General features: G+C 48.6%; 2 protein-coding genes across 3 annotated transcripts; both read left to right on the top strand.

The window, feature by feature from the left end:
• Nucleotides 1-1,117: 1,117 nt before the first annotated feature.
• Nucleotides 1,118-14,559, top strand: LOC124703117 (putative disease resistance protein RGA4). Its single transcript, XM_047235328.1, has 5 exons — nucleotides 1,118-1,377; nucleotides 1,490-1,625; nucleotides 1,742-1,982; nucleotides 2,518-5,670; nucleotides 14,452-14,559. Exon 4 carries the CDS (start codon nucleotides 2,590-2,592, stop codon nucleotides 5,632-5,634), a length of 3,045 nt encoding a protein of 1,014 aa, XP_047091284.1. The 5' UTR covers nucleotides 1,118-1,377; nucleotides 1,490-1,625; nucleotides 1,742-1,982; nucleotides 2,518-2,589; the 3' UTR covers nucleotides 5,635-5,670; nucleotides 14,452-14,559.
• A 1,480-nt stretch (nucleotides 14,560-16,039) lies between these two features.
• LOC124703116 (putative disease resistance protein RGA4) lies at nucleotides 16,040-21,808 on the top strand. Of its 2 annotated transcripts, XM_047235326.1 has the most exons (6): nucleotides 16,040-16,096; nucleotides 16,174-16,296; nucleotides 16,774-17,027; nucleotides 17,129-17,265; nucleotides 17,640-20,826; nucleotides 21,710-21,808. In XM_047235326.1, the coding sequence occupies exons 5-6, from the start codon at nucleotides 17,754-17,756 to the stop codon at nucleotides 21,718-21,720; spliced, it is 3,084 nt and encodes a 1,027-aa protein (XP_047091282.1). In that variant the 5' UTR covers nucleotides 16,040-16,096; nucleotides 16,174-16,296; nucleotides 16,774-17,027; nucleotides 17,129-17,265; nucleotides 17,640-17,753; the 3' UTR covers nucleotides 21,721-21,808. The 2 variants fall into 2 exon arrangements, with proteins under 2 accessions (XP_047091282.1, XP_047091283.1); XM_047235327.1 differs by lacking the exons at nucleotides 16,040-16,096; nucleotides 16,174-16,296 and having other exon boundaries at nucleotides 17,012-17,037.
• The last annotated feature ends 275 nt before the right edge of the window (nucleotides 21,809-22,083 follow it).

Below are 22,083 nucleotides of genomic sequence, written 5' to 3'. Positions count from 1 at the left end.
TGTATGCATTAATGGAATAAATGTGATGATTTTTTGGAAAGTAAAAATACAGTTTTTAAAATATTTTAAAAACCGAGAGCACTGGTGCTCATGTGCACCAAATTTGCGCATTATATGAAGAATAGCAGGGACATGCAGCTCCAGCCCAAGCTCCTAGATCGAGACGAAGAGACATTTTATTCCACGCGACAGCTATCGCTGCTAGGGAAAAATCAAACACAGTGCTCTGCTCGAGCTAGTAAGCCAGCTGCGAGAACAATTTTCTGTGCAACGAGTGGAAGAGACTGGCCTCCGTTTGATGGGGGGAGCGGTTCACAAATTGCGCCATGGCAATCTCTCCCGGGCTTGTTGAAGAGTTGCAGAGACATGCATTCCTAGCACAGTAGGAGGGAATAGTACCATTTTATTCCAGAAGACAGCTACCTCGGGCGGTCAGTAGCAACCATGGGTTGCACAAAAGGAACGACTGGACGGCGGCTACAACCAAGTCAGGCTCCACCATTCGTGCATAGCAGGCTTATCTCTTCCTTTTACTTGGTCTACATGCCTCTGTGCAAGAGAGCTTAAGTTAAGACGAAGTTCTGCGGCTGCTCTATTCCTGCCTGGCTAGCTCGCTGCACTTGCGTGGGCACATGCCTGCCGCTGTGATTCTGCAGCACGCTGATGAGCGGCTCATCAATATGGGGGTAGTGAAATATTCAGAACGATACTGAAACTCTGAAAGAGACGCTACTACTATGGCGTTATTATCTGAAAAATAGGCAGCGACATGTTGTAACCCGGTCCAAGCTCCTGAAAAGGATCCGAGACGAAGAGCCATTTTATTCCACACGACAGCTATCGTTGCTGCGGAAAAATCAAACACCGTGCTCTAAATGCGATAACAACTTGCAGTGCAGCGAGTGGATGAGCCTGGCTGAGCGACCCGGTCTCCTCCGTTTGGCTCGGTTGATCGGCAGTACAGTACTATCAAAGACTGGTTACGTCTTAGGTGGACATAAATTAAGAAGCGACAGTGTGGAGAAGGACCACGGTGGCTGCGACTACCAAGCCAAGCTTTACCATTCGCGTATGCCGGGCTGGTTGACTAGCAAGTCCTATCTCTTTCGTGAATTGTAGTAATAGTACTAAGCAGCCTTGCAGCTTGCAGGCTAGTGGCCACATCAGAACAGGGTGACTTTGTAGACCGTGTTACACTACATATTTTGCGCAAGGTGGCCCCAAACTGTTGATGAGATGCAAGAACACGTTGCTTCAGTAGGGACTGCTCTTTAACTTCCAACTCTTTAACTTCCAACCATTCCTCTGGATCCTGCATCCATCAGTTTCCATCGTTCTGTAACACTCCGCTTCTGCATTCAGTAACCTTCGTAACAGGTAATATCAAGTGTGCCCCTTGATCAATAGAGAGTACATATTTCATCATCTTTCCTGTCTTAACGTTTCTTAATTCATACCTAATTTGCACCCGTTGATGATGCAAATGCAGCTGAGCTTTCGTGATCGGTGTCATAATCCTATCTGTTTGTTTGGCTGCTTAGCAAAGAGATCCTACTGGGATGGAACAATCTGTATGAATATATCCCGCTCGCCTGCAGCACTCTAATCAACATACCATTATTCAGGTATTTTCTTCAGTTCTTACAGCTCTATTCAGTTGGATATCTCCTAGCATCCGCTGAACTAGCTTTGTCTTAAGGGAAACACTTAATTCAACTTCTCCTTTTCCACTCTCCCGTAGTGAGGCTTTCTTTTATTGAGTGGCTGATAACCTCCCATTACCTTTTCTGTGCACCGGCCTATTCAACCAGTTACTTTTCATCCTCCTGGGCTCCGATTCATGGGATCTTTCAGTGCTGATGGGTTGATCTACATGTGAAGTGGAGATGGGTTGATCAATGGAGCAACCTGCTTCTGCCAGATGATTGCTATTGACTCTTGTTATCCAATGTTTATTTCGTTCTGAAAGATTCCTTTCTGAGGTAAGAATCGTACTATTCTAAAGATCATGCATGTTGGTTTCCATGACATTATTTTTAATATCATGACTTGCGTTACCACGACCCCTACTGTCTTGTGTTCAGTTACATTGGTGATCTAGACACTAGGCACCGAGCATACTAAGATGAGTAATCACTAGGCATTCATCCTAAATTTAACACGGAAGGCCTAGGGACTCAATTTTATTAAAGCCAAAGAAGTAGCAAAGCGAGTATTAGCGCATTAGCTTCGTCAGCCACCTGTAAATGCATTATGCATGATTTACAAACCTTCATACCTACTTTACTCTCCAGTACAGAAATGGAAATTCATTTTTTGGTCCCACTATTCTGGAATTCCACCAGCATACCTTGGTGTGCTAAATTCCAAAGCCCACGTAGCACACTAAAGCTATAACTGGAGCTTCTCGCCCCAGTAGACTATTTGAGTCAGAATTTCTCTAACATTCATACAGATTTAGTGAATACTTTCTAGATTTTTAACCAATCTTAACTCATGATCTACATTCATTACCAGCCTGCAAGTTTGCCCCACTTTTAGAGGAGCCACTTTGTATTTCACGTGGATCAACCTCGTCAAGTTTTTCTGATGGCAGCCATACTGGATTCTCTTGTTGGATCATGTGCAAAAAAATTGCAAGAAATGATCACAGAAGAGGCAGTTCAGATTCTAGGGGTAAAAGAAGAACTGAAAGAACTACAGCGAAAAATGACCCAGATACAATGCGTACTTAATGATGCTGAGGAAAGGAGTACAAAAGAATCAGCAGTCAAAAATTGGCTGGGTGAGCTTAGAGATGCTATGTATTATGCTGATGATATTATCGACATGGCAAGATCTGAAGGGGGGAAGCTACTAGCAGAACACCCTTCATCATCAACAGAGTCAACTAAATGTTGTGGCATTTCGTTTTTTACTTGCATTCCTAATGTTTTGAACCGTCGCAAGATTGCTGTTCAAATCAGAGACTTTAATGCTGAACTTGAGAAGATATCAAAGTTGAGTGAATTTTTAAAGCTTCAGAAATTGCAGCCTAAAGCAGAAGTTTCGACTGTGAAGAAAAGTATCAACCTTGTGGAGCCTAATCTTGTGGGAAAGGAAACTTTACATGCTTGCAAAAGATTGGCTGGGCTGGTTCTTGCAAACAAAGAGAAGAAGGCATACAAGGTTGGTATTGTTGGAACAGGAGGGATTGGGAAGACAACTCTAGCACAGAGGATATATAATGACCAAAAGATAAAAGGAGTATTTAGTAACCAAGCATGGATTTGTGTTTCTCAGAAGTACTCGGAAGTTGCTATTTTGAAAGAAGTTCTTCGGAATTTTGGGGTGCATGAAGAGCAAGGCGAAACCGTTGGAGAGCTCAGCAGCAAGCTTGCAGCTGCAGTTACAGAAAAAAGTTTCTTCCTTGTGCTAGATGATGTTTGGCAGCCTGAGGTGTGGACCAATCTGCTGAGAATTCCATTACATGCTGCTGCAACCGGAGTAATTCTAGTTACCACTAGACACGATACAATTGCACATGCAATTGGGATGGAGGATGTGCAGCGAGTTGATCTGATGTCAGCAGATGTAGGATGGGAGATGCTTTGGAAGAGTATGAACATTGATGAAGAAAAAGATGTGGAAAAACTTCAGGATATGGGTTATGATATTGTTCGCAAATGTGGTGGACTTCCCCTTGCAATCAAGGTTACTGCCAGTGTTCTTGCAAATAAAGAGAAAACAGAGAATGAGTGGAGAAAATTTATTGATAGAAATGCTTGGTCTGTGGGAAACCTTCCTACTGAGCTCAGAGGTGCTTTGTATTTGAGCTATGATGACTTACCAAGTCATCTGAAGCAATGCTTTCTCTATTTAGCCTTATATCCAGAAGATTGCTACATTGAACGTGATGATCTTATCAGGCTTTGGGTCACAGAAGGTTTTATAGAGGAGCAGCAAGGCCAGCTACTAGAAGACATAGCAGAAGAGTACTACTATGAGTTGATATATAGGAATCTCGCGCAACCAGACCCTGAACGTGCTGACCGTAGTAGGTTCAAGATGCATGACCTTCTAAGACAACTTGCTCAACATATATCTGGAGAAGAAAGTTTTTGCGGAGACCCACACTCATTGGGGGCTAAAACTTTGTGCAAACTAAGACGTGTTTCAGTTGTCACTGACAAGGATTTTATAGTGTTGTCCAATATGGACAAAGAGATGATTAGAGTACGGACACTACTTCTTACATCTGCTAAGAGACCAAATGTTGGAAATACAATTTTCAAGATACTTCCGTGCATTCGAGTTTTGGATCTGACTGGTTCGTCCATACAAACCATTCCAGATTGCATTGGAAGTTTGATCCATCTACGACTACTTGATCTCGATGGCACTCTCATATCTTGTCTTCCGGAGTCCATCGGTTACCTCATAAATCTTCAGATATTGAACTTGCAATGTTGTGATGCTCTGCATAGCCTTCCTTTGGCGATCACTCAGTTGTCCAATTTAAGGCGTCTTGGTCTGGCTGGTACACCAATAAATCAGGTGCCAAAAGGAATAGGCAGAATGGAATTTCTCAATGATTTGCAAGGATTTCCTATTGGTGGTGGAAGTGATAATGGTAAAACACAAGATGGATGGAAGTTGGAAGAGTTGGTACATCTCTCACAGCTAAGGCAGCTTGATATGATTAAATTGGAAAGGGCTACTCCTTACAGTACAGATTCATTGCTGATAGACAAAAGGCATCTCAAAGTTTTGAATCTGGTCTGCACCGAATGTAGAGATGAACCATATTTAGAGGAAGATGTTAGCAACATTGAGAAGATCTTTGAGCAGCTAATTCCTCCACAGAACCTGGAAGATCTATTTATCCATAGTTTCTTTGGCCGAAGGTATCCCACATGGCTTGGTACCACCCACCTGTCTTCAGTTTTATACTTAAAACTCATAGATTGCAATTCATGTGTGCATCTTCCACCACTCGGGCAGCTGGCTAATCTGAGATATCTGAGAATTGATGGAGCAGCAGCAGTTACCAAGATTGAACCCGAATTTGTGGGCTGCAGGGGGGATAATCACAGATCCACGGATGTGGTTGTTGCTTTCCCCAAGCTCGAAACGTTGCTCTTACGGAATATGCCCAATTGGGAGGAGTGGTCCTTTGTTGAAGAGGGAGATGCAGAGGCAGCGGAAGGGGGAGAGGATGGATCTGCTGAGATACAAAAGGGGGAAGCCCCGTCTCCAGGGATGCACCTGCTGCCACGCTTGAAGAAGTTGGAACTTGAGGGCAGCCCCAAGCTGGGATCTCTCCCACGACAGCTAGGACAGGCGGCCACCAGCTTGAAAGAGCTCCAATTAAGAGGAGCAAGCTGCTTGAAGGTGGTGGAGGATCTCCCGTTCCTCTCCGAGGTGCTTGTAATCGAGGGGTGCGGCGGGCTGGAGAGGGTGTCGAACCTTCCTCAGGTGGGGAGGCTGCGTATAGATCTTTGCCCAAGCTTGAGATGTGTTGAGGGGTCGGGTAATCTGCAACATCTGTGGCTGGACGAGGGTATGGAAGAGCTATCCTCGCTGTGGATACCAGGGCTTCAACAGCAGCACAAAGAACTTCACGGTGAAGACCTTGATGTCTACGACTGGTAGTATTGCCTAACTGCATACGGACTGAGAAGGCATGAGGTATGGATATGAACTAGGCATTTTCTGTTTTACAGATTATCTTGTTAGGTTCACACCGTGCTGTGCTTTTATTTGGTGGAGTAGTATTGAATCAGATCTGACCATTCATTAGCAGGGTATTCTGCTTGCATTATTTTTCTTGGTACCGGTAGCATGGTCATAGTAGTTAGTCGGTCGATCATGTCCCTAGCAAGGTTGTGGCCCTATGCACTGGCACACTCGTCCGCACCTGCTCAGGCTAGTTATCTCTTTTCTGCCTCCTCCGCTTGTGCAGGCCGGTTATGGCGCTCGTTCGGCTTTATCTTATGTTTTGTTCGCATCGACATCTTTTGGTGCGTGCCGTGCCGTGGATGGATTGAGGGAACGACTCCACGAGACCGGGGCAGGCTTTGCGCGTATACCGAGTCTCATACGACACGAGTTTTAAGTATACTGTACATGCGCCTCCGCGTATACCGAGTCTCATATGACATGAGTTTTAAGTATACCGTACACGCGCCTCCGCACTGCAAGCATGCGACGCCGGCCTCCGCCTGGCTGCATGTCGTTCGTTCGGTGGGCGCTCTCCCGATCCATCCATCCACGACACGAGTTTTGCGTCCATTGGCAGGCTGTGCTCTTTTCTTTCCGTAAAAGGAAGAACCCTGGCCGCTTGACATTTTGGACAAAAGAGCACATTTCATCTTGTTCGTTTGTTCGGCACGTACAATTTTGACGCCCTCATCCTGTAAGCAAATTTGAGTTGATCTGAGTCTTGTGTATATTCCATTGGGTATTGTACTATTGTTATTTCCTCTACTTTTAGTCGATTGATGCCAAGTCAGGGGCCATCCATATTTCACCTTGTATAATTTACAGTCATAAGTGTTCTAAATAAGATAATTTGGACCGACAAGATTTTTTAGAAGCTGCCTGTTTTACTAGCTTATTATACTCCTATTAGCAATGCACAACGAACTGCGTAAACCCTTACACTTATAATAAGGTCTTGGTAGCATAGGCGGATCTAGCATCCCTTTTGCCCGGGCAGCCGCCCAGGCTTTCGGCCGACTAGCAAGCCTATTTTCGCCCCAATTTCATATGTATCTGGTAAAAATTTAGCACACTAAGCTTGTCTGTCCATAATTCAAAATTTTCTTGGATCCGCCTATGCTTGGTAGCAGCCTTGTCTAGATAGTGTTAACCTTATGCACTTAAAATGTTTCAATCTATTGTGACTGTACATTTCCTAAAACAGCTCCAGTAGATAATTTCTTCTTTATTTTCTTTTGAAACTGAGTGTGCCCATTTGAATGGGTATCGAGATTGTGTGCTTCTGTAAATAGACAGCGATGATACTAGTTTTAATCTATTTGAAATGTGTTGAAGGGAATGTATTGTACAACTGTCCTTTTTAATTACTAAAGTGGTTTAATTTGAAGAAAAAAACTGCTATATATATTAGTGGCAGCGCAAGATATACTAAAATCGATGACAAAACATGCATGATCGTAATCTTCATGGCCGTATGTCGTTTGACAGATGCACACACCCTAGTTTTGTTAAGCATTTGGCAAACTATTACTGGATCTTGACCTTCTGTGTATTCTTGAATCTGGTTCTTCTATTTTCTTTTTAAGTGATTATGCTTATCTGATTAGGATGGTAAGTGATAGGCGCTCCTGCGACGTGGGAGGCGGCGGCGTCCGCTCCCCCCCGAAGCCGAGCTCCTCACCGTCGCTCCTCTGCTCCCGGCCGTCTCCGGTTGGGCGTGGACTGGGCGGTCGGTTCTGGGTGCTCACGCTGGCGGAGGAGGATGAGGAGGCGGTGAGCGAGGCCAGCGACGACCTTCCCTCCTCGCCGGGCTCGGGCTCAGGTAAGCCTTCCCCCTCCCCTTCTCTTGGCCTTTTTCTTCTGGCGGCGGAGGAGCGGGGTGGCTCCCTCCGGTCGTCCCGGCGGTCGGCGTTCGCTCCGGGCGGTCGGCCGTCGAGGTTCCCCTCCGGTGGTGGAGGAGGGGCTGGCTCCGCGCGGGATCGGAGCGGCCTTTCGTCGGGCTTCTCTCGCGCTGAGAGTCGTCGGCGTTGTATGTTCCCGGCACAGACCTGGGGGTCCGCCCGGTGCCCGTCGTCGAAGCGGGGGATGCCGGCGGCGGAGAGGAGCGTCGAGTCGGAGGAGACTGACCCCTTCCCACCGCTGCTTGGTGGGCTGGGCCTGACGGACGTTGGGCCGGCCTGCTCCCTGTCCCAATCCTCTGAGGCCCATGAGTGCCAAAAGGCTGCGGAGCCGTGGGCCGCGGCGGTCGTTTCGGCCCAGGCCCACACACCGGCCTCGCGTGGCCCAGCTGCGGGGGAGCCGGCACAGCTTACCTGGCTGTGGATCCGCAAGTCCTGCACGGATCTTGCGCAAGGGTTTCCAGCCTCGGACCAAGACATGCGCCGCCACCACCGTTCGGCACGCAGGGTTTGGCGCGCGACACCTCCTCCTCCCCTTGCACGCTCGTTTGCGCAGGTCACCATGGAGCGGCCGGCGGGAGGCGGTTCAGGTGGGGGCGGGGGCGCAGGGGCCGGCGGCCAACGGAGCCAGGCCGGCAGCAAGCGTCGCTTGGAGGACCGCTCCCAGGCGGCGGCGGCGGGTCGGCCGCAGGGGGCGTCGGGGGCGGGTCGTGCTCAGCTGCAGCAGCCGCTGCAGCAAGAGGCGGCGCTCCGGGACCGGGCCCTTGCGGAGCAGGGTCAGCATCGGCAGGGACAGGGGGGCTCCAGGGCCGGCGCGGGTGAGAACAACGCCCCTCCCGCCTGGTGGGTGGCGAGGGAGAAGAAGAGGGAGGCCCGGCGGGCTCTCGAGGTGGCGGCGCCGCCCGTACCCCCTTCCATCCTGGAGCTCGGCAGGAGCCGGGCTTCGGAGACCGCGGCGGGCAAGCAACCCGTGGCGCAGGGTCGTCCTGCGGCGAGCTCGGGGCCGAGCCTCGCGTCTGCCACGGAGGGGGAGGTAACCCCTACCTCCAACATGGAGTGCTTCAAGTGCGGCAGAATGGGGCACTTCCAGGCGAGCTGCACCTACCCGCCGGTGTGTCTCCTCTGTGGGGTGGAGGGGCACAACTCGAACGCTTGCTTGTCCAAGGGTAAGCAGCCGGAGCTGCGCATCCTCGGTCAAGCGGTGCCCGGGGAGAGTTTCTTCTACCTCGACTTCGATGAGGATGAGGATGAGGAGGTGACCAATGGGGCGGTCATCTCCTTTCGCCAGGTGTCGTTCACGGCGCTTGACCTCAGCCGGGAGCTGCAGCACCTGGTGGAGGCCGACTGGGACTGGCAAGTCCAGGAGGTGGGCCGCAATGAGTTTGCGGTGCTGTTTCCATCCCGCGAGTCGCTGCAGTTCTGTACCCGCAGCGGCCGCCTCTTCTTGCCGCTCAGTGGGACGGGGGCGGACATCCGTCTTGCGGACGCTGACCCGGCCCCAGTGGAGGTCCTCCAGGAGGTGTGGGTCAAGCTCACCGGGGTCCCCAAGCGGATGCGCAGGGCCAACCGTCTGTTGGCGGGGATGAGGATGCTGGGCTGGCCGATGGAGGTGGATGAGGGTGCTCTCCGCTGCCGCCAGCCCGTCCGGATGCGCATTGCTTGTCGCAACCCGGACAAGCTCAAGGGTGTGGTGCAGGTGTTCCACAAGAAGCAGGGATTCAGCATCGGCATTCATGTTGAGTCTCTCGCCGGCCCGTCCGGTTCGGCCCCTCCACGCTCGCCACCGCAGCCTTCTCACCCTCGGGATGAGGATGAGGACGATGAGGACGATGACGACATGGATGACCTGTCTCCCTCGCGCAGGGAGTCGGAGGAGAGGGAGGACCGTGCACGCGCGCGCGAGGGTGGCAGTCCGCCCGACGAGGGGGTCCCGAGGGGCTCCCAGGGCCACGCCACCTCCCGGGTGACAAGGGCCGCACTCGTGCTCAGCCGGGAGTCCCCGAGGCTGGGCGGTCCGTCGTGCAGCCCTCGATGGAGGTGCGGCCGGAGGCGGGCCCGGACCGACGCGGAGCAACCTTCGCTCCCCCTGGCCGGCCCCCTTGGTGGTGCTGGAGCAGGCCCGCGCGTGCAGGGTGGAGGTGGAGGCGCCGGTCGGGTCGGGACCTGGGTCGGTGTAGCCGGCCTCGCCTCTTGTCGCCTCCTCTACTCTCATCACCGCGGACTCGGAGGACTTCACGCCATCGGGCTCGCCCAAGGACCTGGGTGGCGCGGAGTCTCTCGTCTCGATTGGTGTTCTTGACAGTGACGAGATGATGAGGGAGGCGTCGGAGCTGGATGAGGCGACGGTGGCTCAGTCAGACGGCCCAGGGGCAGGCGTTCCGAGGAGGAGGCGCACGAGGACGGTCCCGGCGGAGCCGGCGCGCAAGAGTGCGCGCCTCACTGGGCCGGGTACGACGACCCCGGTCTTGTAGAGGGCGCAGGAGAGGACGGCTTCCAGGAACCTCGACCCGTCAGGTAAGCTCGATGACTTTGCCATTCTTCCTAGGGTTTCTGATTCTCACCTTCTTCGGGTTACACACGATTCGGGTCTTGCGTTTTCTTGAGAGACACACTCGCCCCAGGAAGCCCTCGCCCTGATTAGGGCTAAGGAGGAGGCGCAGGCTGCGCTGGCCCTTGCAGTTTTCCGCAAGGAGGTGGAGGCGGCACGCTCAGTGTCCCCTGCCCCGACGCCGTATGTCGTAGTTGGGACTACGACAGCGACGGATCGGGAGTCGGAGTCCACGCTAGTGGATATCCCTGTGTTGGCTGCGCCCCAGCCCAACTTGAGGCGCGCTAAGGCCGTGTTGGCTTCCCGCCGGGGGCGGAGGAAAGGTGCCTGTGCGTGATGCGCGCAGGCTTCTACAACATCCGTGGGTTCGGTCGGCCGGGACGACGAACGCAGATTAAGGATTTCATCTCCCGAGAGAGGCTTGACTTTGTTGGCCTGCAGGAAACCATCAAGGCCTCATTCACCCCCGCGGAGCTGCTTAGCTTGGATCCGCATGGTCGATTTGCTTGGAAATCCACCCCCGCGCAGGGGAGCTCGGGAGGCATGCTTCTTGGGGTGAATGAGGACGCTTTTGAGGTCTTGGAGTGGCATGGGGGTGCCTTCTTCATCCGGGCAGATGTTCTGCAGCTGGACACCTCTTCCCGGTGGTCGATCTTCGTGGTGTATGGTCCTGCGGATCACCGGAGATCCGCTGACTTCTTGGGGGAGCTCTCGGCGGCGGTTAATGCCTGCCCCTTTCCACTGGTGGTGGGGGGGATTTCAACCTGATCGGGGATCGAGAGGATAAGAACAATGACAACATTGATCGGCCGCGGGTCCAGAGGTTCAATGATTGCATTGCTTCGCTTGCGCTTCGGGAGATTCGTCGGACGGGGGCGAGATACACGTGGACCAACAGACAGCTCTCCCCCGTGCGTTGCGTCCTTGATAGGGTGTTAGTTACCCCGGAGTGGGAGGGGCTCTTCCCCTTAAGCTCCCTGGTGGCAGGCACCATCATTGGTTTGGACCACTCCCCTCTTGACCTTAGCTCCGGGGAGGAGTTAGGCAAGAGGAGTTCTCGGTTTTTCTTCCAAAAGGGATGGCTAGAAAAACCAGATTTCCATGCGCTGGTTTCCCATCGTTGGCAGGACCTGGCGCGTGAGGCGGCGTGGTTTCAGGACCCGATCGAGACTTGGCATCGTATTGCCGCTGGCCTTAGGCAGTTTCTCAGAGGTTGGGGGGCCAACCTTGGGAAGGAGGAACAGGACCTCAAAGCTGACATCTTGGCGCAAATCCGGGATCTTGATGGGATCGCGGACCGTGCGGGCTTGGATGACGACGGCTGGGCGCTGCGTTATCACCTTGAGGGCCAACTCCTCCACCTATCCAGGGTAGAGGAAGAGTACTGGAGGCAGCGTAGTCGGGCCAATTGGCTCATCCAGGGGATGCGAACACGGCCTTCTTCCACGCTTTCGCCAATGGTCGGCGAAGAAAGTGTGCGATTTCGAGCCTCGTCAGTGACTCGGGGATCATTACTGATGAGAGGGAGCTGCAGGCTCACATCTATGACTTCTACAGAGGTCTGATGGGGGCGCAGGCGGCGCCAAGTTTCCTGACTCTTTCTCCCTCCATCTGGCATTCCATTCGGCGGGTGTCGGAGGTCGATAATGACAGCTTGATGCTCACCTTCTCTGGGGAGGAGATGGACACGGTTTTGGCTAGCATGAAGACGGATACCGCCCCGGGGCCGGACGAGTTCCCGGTGTTCTTCTTCAAAGAGTTCTGGCAACTGGCTAAACCGCTTATTTTGGCGATCGCCAACGGTTTTGCTCTGGGGAGGGTTGACATTGCCAGGCTCAATATGGGGGTCTTATCCCTCATTCCCAAGGTTCCTGGGGCGAACGATATTAGGCAGTTCAGGCCGATAGCGCTTATCAACGTTATTTTCAAGTTTGTGGCCAAAGCGTACGCGATTAGGTTATCTCCAATTGCACATAGGACGATTAGCCTGACCCAATCGGCTTTTATTCGGGGTCGTCATATCCATGAAGGGATCCTGGCTCTGCAGGAGATCATTCATGAGACCAAGTCCAAGAAACTTCGGGGAGTTTTCTTAAAATTGGACTTTGAGAAGGCTTACGATAGGGTGAACTGGGCCTTCTTGCGGGAGGTTCTTCTCCGCAAAGGCTTTGAGTCCGGGTGGGTTCACAGAGCGATTGGTCTGGTCTCGGGGGGCCAGACAGCGATCACTGTCAACGGGGAAGTAGGGAACTTCTTCCGTAATGGGCGCGGGGTGCGTCAGGGGGATCCTCTGTCCCCCCTCCTCTTTGACTTTGTGGTGGAAGCTCTGGCTTCCATCCTGGACAAGGCTAGAGAGGCGGGCCACATTTCTGGGTTGATCCCACATTTGATACCTGGGGGGGTGTCGCACTTGCAGTATGCGGATGACACCATCATCATGCTTCAGCCAGATGATCTGGCCATCGCCAACCTCAAATACATACTTCTCTGCTTCGAGAATATGTCGGGCCTCAGGATTAATTTCCACAAGAGTGAGGTGATGGTTTTAGGCGGGGATGAGACCGAGGGGACCAGGATTGCCAATATGCTTAACTGCAAAAGAGGCACCTTCCCTTTTACTTACCTAGGTTTACCGGTGAGTGACCGTGCCCTTCTAGCCTCGGATTGGGGTCCGTTGACTAACAAAGTGGCCAAGCGCGCGGATCCCCGGATGGGAAAGCCGATGTCCTCGGCGGCAAGGCTGACGCTTATCAATGCTTGCCTATCTAGCTTGCTACTGCACGCGATGGCGGTTTGCCTCTTGGGGGAGGGTTCATGGCCTGTTTGACAAGGCCAGGTCCCGTTTCTACTGGGAAGCGAACGGGGCTAAACGTAAATACCATTGGGTCAGATGGTCGGCAATGTGTAAGCCTAAATGCCTGGGGGGGCTAGGTATTGTGGACACGAGACTTATGAACATTTGCCTCATGGCCAAATGGATTTGGAGGTTGTACGCTGGGGAGCAAGGCCTCTGGGCGCAGATCCTTAGGGCTAAGTATCTAGGGGAGAGGGACCTCCTTGCAGATAAGCACCGGCCTGGATCTCAATTTTGGAACGCTATCCAAAAGATCAAACATGTCTTCGGCATGGGGGCCCGGCATGCTATCCACAATGGACGCGCTACTAGATTCTGGGTGGACTGGTGGAATGAGAAGGGGCCCCTCAAGGACCTGTTCCCGGGTCTCTTTGCCATTGCGTCGGAACCCCTTGCCACGGTGGCCACGCTCTTCCTGGGTAACCAGTGCAGGCTCACGTTCCGCCGTGAGCTGGGCTTTGGGGAGCGAGTGGAGCTGGCCAACGTCGCCGGCTGGTGGAGACCATCCACTGTCGGTTCCACGAGACCGGATTTCGTGGTCCTTGGAGCCAAATGGGAAGTTCTCCGTGCGATCGCCGTATAAGAGCTTATGCCAAGGCATTCCCCACAAACACTATGGGATAGTGTGGGAGATCAAGGTGCCACTCAAAGTCCGCATCTTCCTCTGGCAATTATCGAAACGCCGACTCCCCTCCAACGACAATATCCGGAATCGTAAGGGTCCATCCAATGGTACTTGCGCCCTTTGCTTGGAGGTGGAGGATAACAACCACATCTTCTTTAGATGTCCGCTGGCGCGCTTCATGTGGAGTGCGGTCAGAGACCTTCTTGGTTGCTCTTGGAACCCCACGTGCTTTGCCGACATTTTTCGGTACATGCGCGTCCACGTTGGCCAGACTCGGAGAGTTCTTTGGTTGTCGTGCGCGGCCCTTCTGTGGTCTCTTTGGAACGTTAGAAACAAATTCACCATTGAGGGTAGTTTCCCTTCTAACCCGGCTAACGGCCTGTACAAAATGACTGTTTACTTGCAGACTTGGAAGCTTCTGGCTAGGAGAGGAGACCGACAAGCGGTGGAGCTGGTGATTGGCAGGATCCGAGCTCTTCATGCTTCTATCAGAGATAGTGTCTAGTGTCTTGTGCTCCCCTCCGGGGCCGAGCGGAGTCGGGTGGCGTCCGGTCTATCTTGGTGGCGAGCTTTGGCGTTGGGGCGTCGCCTCGCCATCCGTTGAGCTAGGTCGTTCACCTTGTATCTTGTGATGTCCAGGTCCTGTAACCTGTGCTTGTGGTTGTGTGGAGCATCCCTCCATCTTGTCTTGTCGTGTCTTGTTCGTATCTGTGGATGATGTATGAATTCTGCCGTTGGGGCTTTATTAATTTAAAGCTGGGCTCTGCTCGAGCCTTATGTTTAAAAAGATTATGCTTATCTTGTATGCTGGTTTATTTTGTAGGTAGTTAACTGCTAGGGCTTGGAAATTGCAACCTGGTGATTGATCTATTGGCGCAAAAATACTGTCAGATTTATCTTGTGTCAGAAAAAAGGAGGAAGTTGAAAATCCAAAAAAAATGGAAAAGAAAAATCCAAAAAATGAAAATAAGATAAATACAAAAAAAATGAAAAAATGAAAATGAAAAAATAAAGTTTTTATGTACTTCATTTGTAATGTTTTCAAACCTAAATTTGTATGAACTTGTACTTTTTGTTTGGTAGGGTAGGTAACTCCGCCTATATCAGGACAAGTCATTTATGGGTATAGCCGGTCCCTAGCCCGGAGAAAGGAGGAGGGAGTAGTAAGTATGTCCTACCTTAGAAGTGTACCAAGCTGCAAATACACTCCAACAGTTTCAGTTTCAGCAGCACCTTCATTTATCTAGTTATGGATCCAATTGCTTGAGGCTTGTATTATTGTTTTCAGTAGTATATGTTATTGTTCCTTTGGTCATGATATTTATATGAAAATATTGTCCAAATAGATTGTTTCCCAGGAATTTTTAGCTCTCACTGGTGCTGAATGATGATTTCCCATTCAGTTTAGTTGTTTGCTTAATTTAGTTTGTTCGCTCTCCTCATGTAGGATAATTAAGTATACTGAAAGTGCTATAGCACTACTAGCTTTTTTCGATAAAGGGCGCTTTATTACTCAAGTTTAAGCAATACACCCGGCCTCTGCATAACTGGGATGCACACAGCCGTTCAAGTTCGCACACAGTGATAAAACAAAAAATACAAAAAAGATTTAATCTGGAACTAAAACAAAATCCTAGATGTTTGGAGGTAATATTCTTCGATTATGCAGCCACCCATGTTGGGTAGTAAAATCCTTGGCCGTTTCCTTCAACCGTGTAGACACCTCCGTAAAGAGGTCGCGGTCCTCCAGGCGCTGAAGCGATGACCATAAACGGAGCAAAGCTGTAGACCTATAGATGACCTGCATAAGAGACGAATTTTTGTTATCAAAAACCTTATCATTTCTACATAGCCAAAGCGACCATATAATGGCAATCGCTCCCACTCTGATAAGAACTTTAAACCTAGAATCCACTCCATTAAGCCAATTGCCAAAAATATTTGCAATGCTTTTTGGTGGGTATAGACTAGAGCCTATCTGAATGATGGACCATATAGATCTCGCAAACTGGCAATTGAAAAAAAGGTGTTTTATTGTCTCCTCTTCGTGACAGAAAACACACTTCGTACAACCATGCCAATTCCGCTTTACAAGGTTATCCTTAGTAAGAATCACACCCCGCCGAAGGTACCAAGCAAAAACCTTGGTTTTCAAGGGAATCTTCATCTTCCAAATTGATTTGTTATTTACAACCGGCTGAATAGGTTCAGACTCATAGCACTACTAGCTATGGGTCTGAAAGGGATCAGAGACGAAGAGACATTTTATTCCACATGACAGCTATCGAAAAATCAAATTCCACACGGCTTGAGCAAGTAGCTAGCTGCGAGAACAACTTGCAGCGCAGCGAGTGGCTGAGCCTGGCTGAGCGACCAGGTTGATCAGTGGTAGCCGAGACAGGTTGACCAAGCCGGGCTTCACCGTTTCTATATTAACTAAACCATTTCTCTCTGTTCAACCGCTCAAGGTAGTTGGCCGTTTCAATCTCGCAAAAACAATTTGGCGGTCTTTTGGTTGGTAAATATTTACGTGCTGTGCCAACAGTCCCAAAACCGCGCCCCTAGGCCAGGCAGAACGGAATCTTCCTTCACCGGGGATCTGCTTTCCCCTTGGGAGCCAAGCTGTAGCGGATTCAGATGGGGAAAATTGCTGGGGACTTCACAGCAGGTTTGTCGTTGCTTCTTGCCCGGGTTAGATAAGATCGACTAGTTGCCAGGTTGATTCATTCTTTCGCTTCCAGAGACACGACTGTTTCAAAGATGAGCAGCTTACACAAAAAAGCAAGGGTACCATTACATAGCAGTGTAGCACTACAGAGGGGTTGAATGGAAAGAGGGGTCGCTATATTTATCCACGATACATGAGTGCTATGTCTCATCTCACTCGTTTTCTTTTGTCTTAGCACTTGTCATCATCCTTATTTGAAGAACAAATAGGGCCATAACTATGTCAATACTGGTGATTAATCATCTTTAATAAAACAACCTTTCTTTTCCCATGCCTGAATAATTGCTGTCAATTGTATTTTTCTAAGACACCACGGAGGGGAGTTGCTGGCTTGTTGCTCTCATGAGAGCTGTCCTTTGTATTTTAAGCTGTACAACTTGTATAGATGATTAGCAAAGATGTTTGACCTGCATGCAGGCCCTGATGTACTCCTAGACAGTTCACATAGGTGCCAACAAGCAGCATCGCAGCTTGGAAGTCAGTGGCTACAACAGAACAGGGTGACTTTGTAGACCGTACCATCTAGTATACATATTTCTCGCAAGGTGCCCGCACACGGTTGGTGAGATGCAAGAACATGTTGCTTCAGTACGGACTCCTCTGATTCTGCATCCATCAATTTCCAGTGTTCTGTAGCACCCCGCTTCTGCATCGATTCTCCTTCATAGGCGGTAATCTTAAGTATAATAGAGTACATATTTCATCATGTTTCTTGTCTTAACTTTCTTAGTACTTTATAACTAATGTGCACGCACTGTCGATATTAATGCAGCTCAACCTTTGGGGTCTGTGTTCCCATTCTATCTACTTGTGACTGCTTAACAAAGAGATCCCATCGGGATGGAACAATTTGTATGAATATGGTCCGCTCTCCTGCCGTACTCTAATCAACATACCTGCGGTATTCAGGTATTGTATCCACTTCTCTTGGCCGTGTTCGGTAATATCTCTACTTTTCTTGGCTCCAATTCAGCGGAACTTCTTCATCTTCTTCTCTGCCAAAGCTGAACCTTTCTAGTTGTAGCCATTCACCTTCGGGTGACTAGTGAAGATGTACTTCAGTTTCCCATTTTGTTTCTAACCTTTGCAGGCTTATTTCTAGTATCATTTTCTGCTCCCAATAATTATGCAGCCTGTGGTTTGAGATTACATAGTAGGTTACCCTTTTTTTTCTTTAGCTATGGTACACCAATTTAGTCTCTTATGTATATCTTGCAGAAGGGCACACCAGCAGACAGTGTAATCAACTGTTGTAAACTAACAGCACACTGCTTTTAATTCAGGTTCATGAGCACCATGGATTGACAACATCCTATTTGGTGGATAACTCTCTCTCTCTCTGTTAAGTTCCTTAGTACTGCCGGTTCACCTCCTAGAAGCTCGGCTAGCTTCATCCAATGGCAACCATATTGTTTTCTTTTATTGGGTCATGCATCCAAAAGATTCAAGATATTGCTACTGAGGAGGCAGTACTGATACTAGGAGTCAAACAAGAGCTTACAGATCTGCAAAGAAGAATGAAGCAAATACAATGTTTTATTAGTGACGCTGAGCAGAGAAGCATAAAAGAATCAGCAGTTAACAATTGGCTTGGTGAGTTGAGAGATGCCATGTATGATGCTGACAACATAATCGATTTGGCAAGGTTTAAAGGAAACAAGCTAGTAGCAGATCATCCTTCTTCACCCTCGAGAAAATCTACTGTATGTTGTGGCTGTTCACCCTTGTTTTGCATTGCTAATATCCAGACTCGTCGAGAGATTGCTGTTCATATTAAGAGTCTCAACAAAAGAATAGAGAGGATTTCCAAGGATGACATTTTTTTAACACTTAAGAACACAGCACCAACTGGAGAAGTTTCTGTGCCAGATTGGAGAAAAACATCACCCCTCATTGAGCCCAATCTTGTGGGGAAGGAGATAATATATTCTAGCCGAAAATTGGTGGACTTGGTGCTTACACATAAGGAAAATAAGGCATACAAGCTCTCCATTGCTGGAATAGGAGGGATTGGTAAGACAACACTAGCTCAAAAAATATATAATGATCACAAAATAAAAGGGAACTTCAACAAACACGCATGGATTTGTGTTTCTCAAACTTACAATGAAGTTGCCATACTAAAAGAGGTTCTCCGAAATATTGGAGTGCATCAAGAGCAGGGTGAAACAGTAGCAGAGCTCAAAAGCAAACTGGCAAAAGAAATTGAAGACAAGAGTTTCTTTCTTGTTCTAGATGATGTGTGGCAGTCCAGTGTATGGACTAATCTACTAAGAAGTGTGTTACACGCAGCAACTGCAGTGGTCATTTTGATTACAACACGAGATGATACAGTTGCAATGGAAATCGGTACAGAACATACTCATCGAGTTGATCTCATGTCAGTAGAGGTAGGGTGGGAGCTACTTTGGAGGAGCATGAACATTGGTGCAGAGAAAGAAGTGCAAAATCTAAAAGGCATAGGGAGTGATATTGTTCATAAATGTGGTTGCCTTCCTCTTGCAATCAAAGTTATAGCCAGTGTTTTGGCAGGCAAAGATCAAACAGAGAATGAGTGGAACAAGATCTTTAGCAAAATGAATGGCCCAGAGAGGAAACTTCCTGATGATATAGAAGGAGCTTTGTATATAAGCTATAATGAGTTACCACATTATCTGAAGCAATGTTTCCTTTATTGTGCCATGTATCCTGAAGATTTTGTCATTTACCTTCATGATATTGTCAGGTTATGGGTTGCTGAGGGGTTTGTAGAGGAACAACTAGGCCAACTACTAGAAGAAACAGCAGAAGAGTACTACTATGAGCTAATCCATCGGAATCTACTCCAGCCAATTGCTTTATCTTTTGACCATAGCTTCTGCAAAATGCATGACCTCTTAAGGCAACTTGCTTGTTATTTATCAAAAGAAGAGTGTTTTATTGGAGACCCTGATTCATTAGGAGGTTACAATATGTCCAGACTACGACGCATTTCAATTGTCGCCAAGAAGGATATGGTATTGCTCCCTACCATGGACAAGGAGCATCTTAAAGTGAGAACTTTCAGAAGCACGTATAAGGTCTCCCAAGGAATTGACACTTCAGTTTTCAAGAAGTTTTTGCACCTTCGTGTTTTGGATCTGACTAATTCATCCATACAAACCATTCCTGGTTGCATTCAAAATTTGATCCATCTACGATTGCTTGATCTCGATGATACACAAATATCGTGTCTCCCAGAGTCGATGAGCTCGCTCCTAAACCTTCAGATATTGAACTTGCAAAGGTGTAAAGCTTTGCATAGCCTTCCTTTGGCAATCATTCAATTGTGCAATTTAAGGCGCCTTGGTCTGGCTGGTACACCCATAAATCAGGTTCCAAAAGGTATAGGGAGATTGGAATTCCTCAACGATTTGGAAGGATTTCCTCTTGGCGCTGGAGGTGATAATGGTAAAACACAAGATGGATGGAAGTTGGAAGAGTTGGAACATCTCTCACAGCTAAGACGGCTTGACATGATTAAATTGGAAAAGGCTACTCCTTACAGTACAGATTCATTGCTGACAGAGAAAAAACATCTCAAAGTTTTGAGCCTGCTCTGCACCGAACGTACAGATGAACAATATTCAGAGGAAGATGTTAGCAACATTGAGAAGATCTTTGAGCAGCTAATCCCTCCACAGAACCTGGAAGATCTATTTATCACTAGATTCTTTGGCTGGAGGTATCCCACATGGCTTGGTACCACCCACCTAGCTTCAGTTATACACTTGGTACTCATAGACTGCAATTCATGTGTGCATCTTCCACCAATCGGGCAGCTGCCCAACCTGAAATATCTGAAAATTAATGGAGCAGCAACAGTTACCAAGATTGGACCCGAATTCGTGGGCTGGAGGGGGGATAATTGCAGATCCACGGATGTGGTTGTTGCTTTCCCCAAGCTCGAAACATTGCTCTTGTGGAATATGCCCAATTGGGAGGAGTGGTCCTTTGTTGAAGAGGGAGATGCAGAGGCAGCGGAAGGGGGAGAGGATGGATCTGCGGAGATACAAAAGGGGGAAGCCCCGTCTCGGAGGATGCAGCTACTGCAACGCTTGACGAGATTGGAACTTCGTGGCTGCCCCAAGCTGGGATCTCTCCCACGACAGCTTGGACAGGAGGCCACCAGCTTGAAAGAGCTCCAATTAAGAGAAGCAAGCTCCTTGAAGGTGGTGGAGGACCTCCCGTTCCTCTCTGAGACGCTTCTAAACCAGGGATGCGGCGACCTAGAGAGGGTCTCGAACCTTCCTCAGGTGGGGAATCTCCGTGTAACTCGTTGTCCAAACTTACGGTGCGTTGAGGGGTTAGGCAGTTTGCAGCAGTTGTGGCTGGATGTGGATATGCAGGACATATCTAAGCTGTGGGTGCCGGGGATTCAAGAGCAGCACCGGAAACTTCACGGTGAAGACGTGGATGTATACATGTGGCCTAGAAGTGAGAAAACACCAGGTATGAAAACTAGCCTATAATTATTTGTTTATTTATTTATGTTGTCTTAGTTATCTGCTCTGATCTTGTCTGATGGTGCATCCAATGCTATGCTCGACTACACGTAACATTTTTCTCATCTAGCCCGTTCCGATTGCATTTGATGACACTATTTAGGTTAAACAGAGAACTCGACAACGTTTCTACGCAGTTGGTCTTTCGCTCTTAAACTAGCAATGCACAGGGGGGAAACACCGGCTATTACATACCACACTGATGTGCTTCAGAAACTGTATATATCCCAAAATATCTTGAGTACATGCCCATTTAGATAGCAGCGGTTGAAGGAGTAAACTTTAGTAGCTTCAGATTGTTACTCAACTTGTTGCCTCTCTATTCCACACCCTTGAACTAACCAAACGCCACACTGTTGTTCAGCTTCTCTTAATTATCCTCTCAGGAGTTCATAACATTTGCACCTAAACTTGTTCTACTTGTACACACAACTAGGTGCTCCAATAAACAGAGACTACTTGATGAGTGCTAAACTAAAATTCTTTGCTCATGCTGGATGTCTGCACACGTAGCACCCTGTTTTCAGCTTTTGTATGCCCAATTGAAATTCTGAACGCACACAGTAGAGAGGTGGGTTGATAGGGAAACACTGTCCACTGTATACTAGATTGAAAGACGGCATACTTCTATCCTTCATGGTATCTTTTTTACAAATGGATAAATCTCAGTTATGTTTAATTTGCACTGTTTGTCGAGTGTACTTTTCGCCTTTTACCTTTTTTTTAATGTAGTCTATAACCTGGTTATTATATTTGCATATGATTTGATCATAGCTTAAATTTCTTGATATACATGACTACGCTTATTTTGTGAGCTTATTCTTTTGTAGGTACTACTTGATTCCAACAGCTCGTGAAACTATAATTTGGTCACCGATCCATGGGTGCATCTTTTCTGGGTGGAAAATTTAAAAAAAAAAGGAAAATGAAAAATGAAAAAAATTGAAAAATAAATTTCCAACAAAAATGAGAAAACGATAAAAATATAAAAACATATTTTATTTAGTTTGTAATGCTTTGTTACGTTTTGTAATGACATGTATGGACTTGTATCCAGACTCTTCATTATTTTCCTCTTTGGTAGCTAGGGTAGGTAGGTAACTCCGCCTATGTTATGATAAGTGTTATACTTATGTTGCATAGCCGGTTCCAAGCCCGGAGAAAGGAGGAGGGTACTATCTATCAAAGTGTGACGGTGCACCCA

Source organism: Lolium rigidum, chromosome 3 (assembly GCF_022539505.1).
Source record: "Lolium rigidum isolate FL_2022 chromosome 3, APGP_CSIRO_Lrig_0.1, whole genome shotgun sequence".
NCBI lineage: Eukaryota > Viridiplantae > Streptophyta > Magnoliopsida > Poales > Poaceae > Lolium > Lolium rigidum.
This window is presented reverse-complemented; position numbering and strand designations above follow the sequence as displayed.

Coding starts and splice junctions, on each gene's coding strand:
- LOC124703117 (XM_047235328.1), top strand. CDS start 2,590: ATGGCAGCCATACTGGATTCTCTTGTTGGATCATGTGCAAAAAAATTG.
- LOC124703116 (XM_047235326.1), top strand. CDS start 17,754: ATGGCAACCATATTGTTTTCTTTTATTGGGTCATGCATCCAAAAGATT.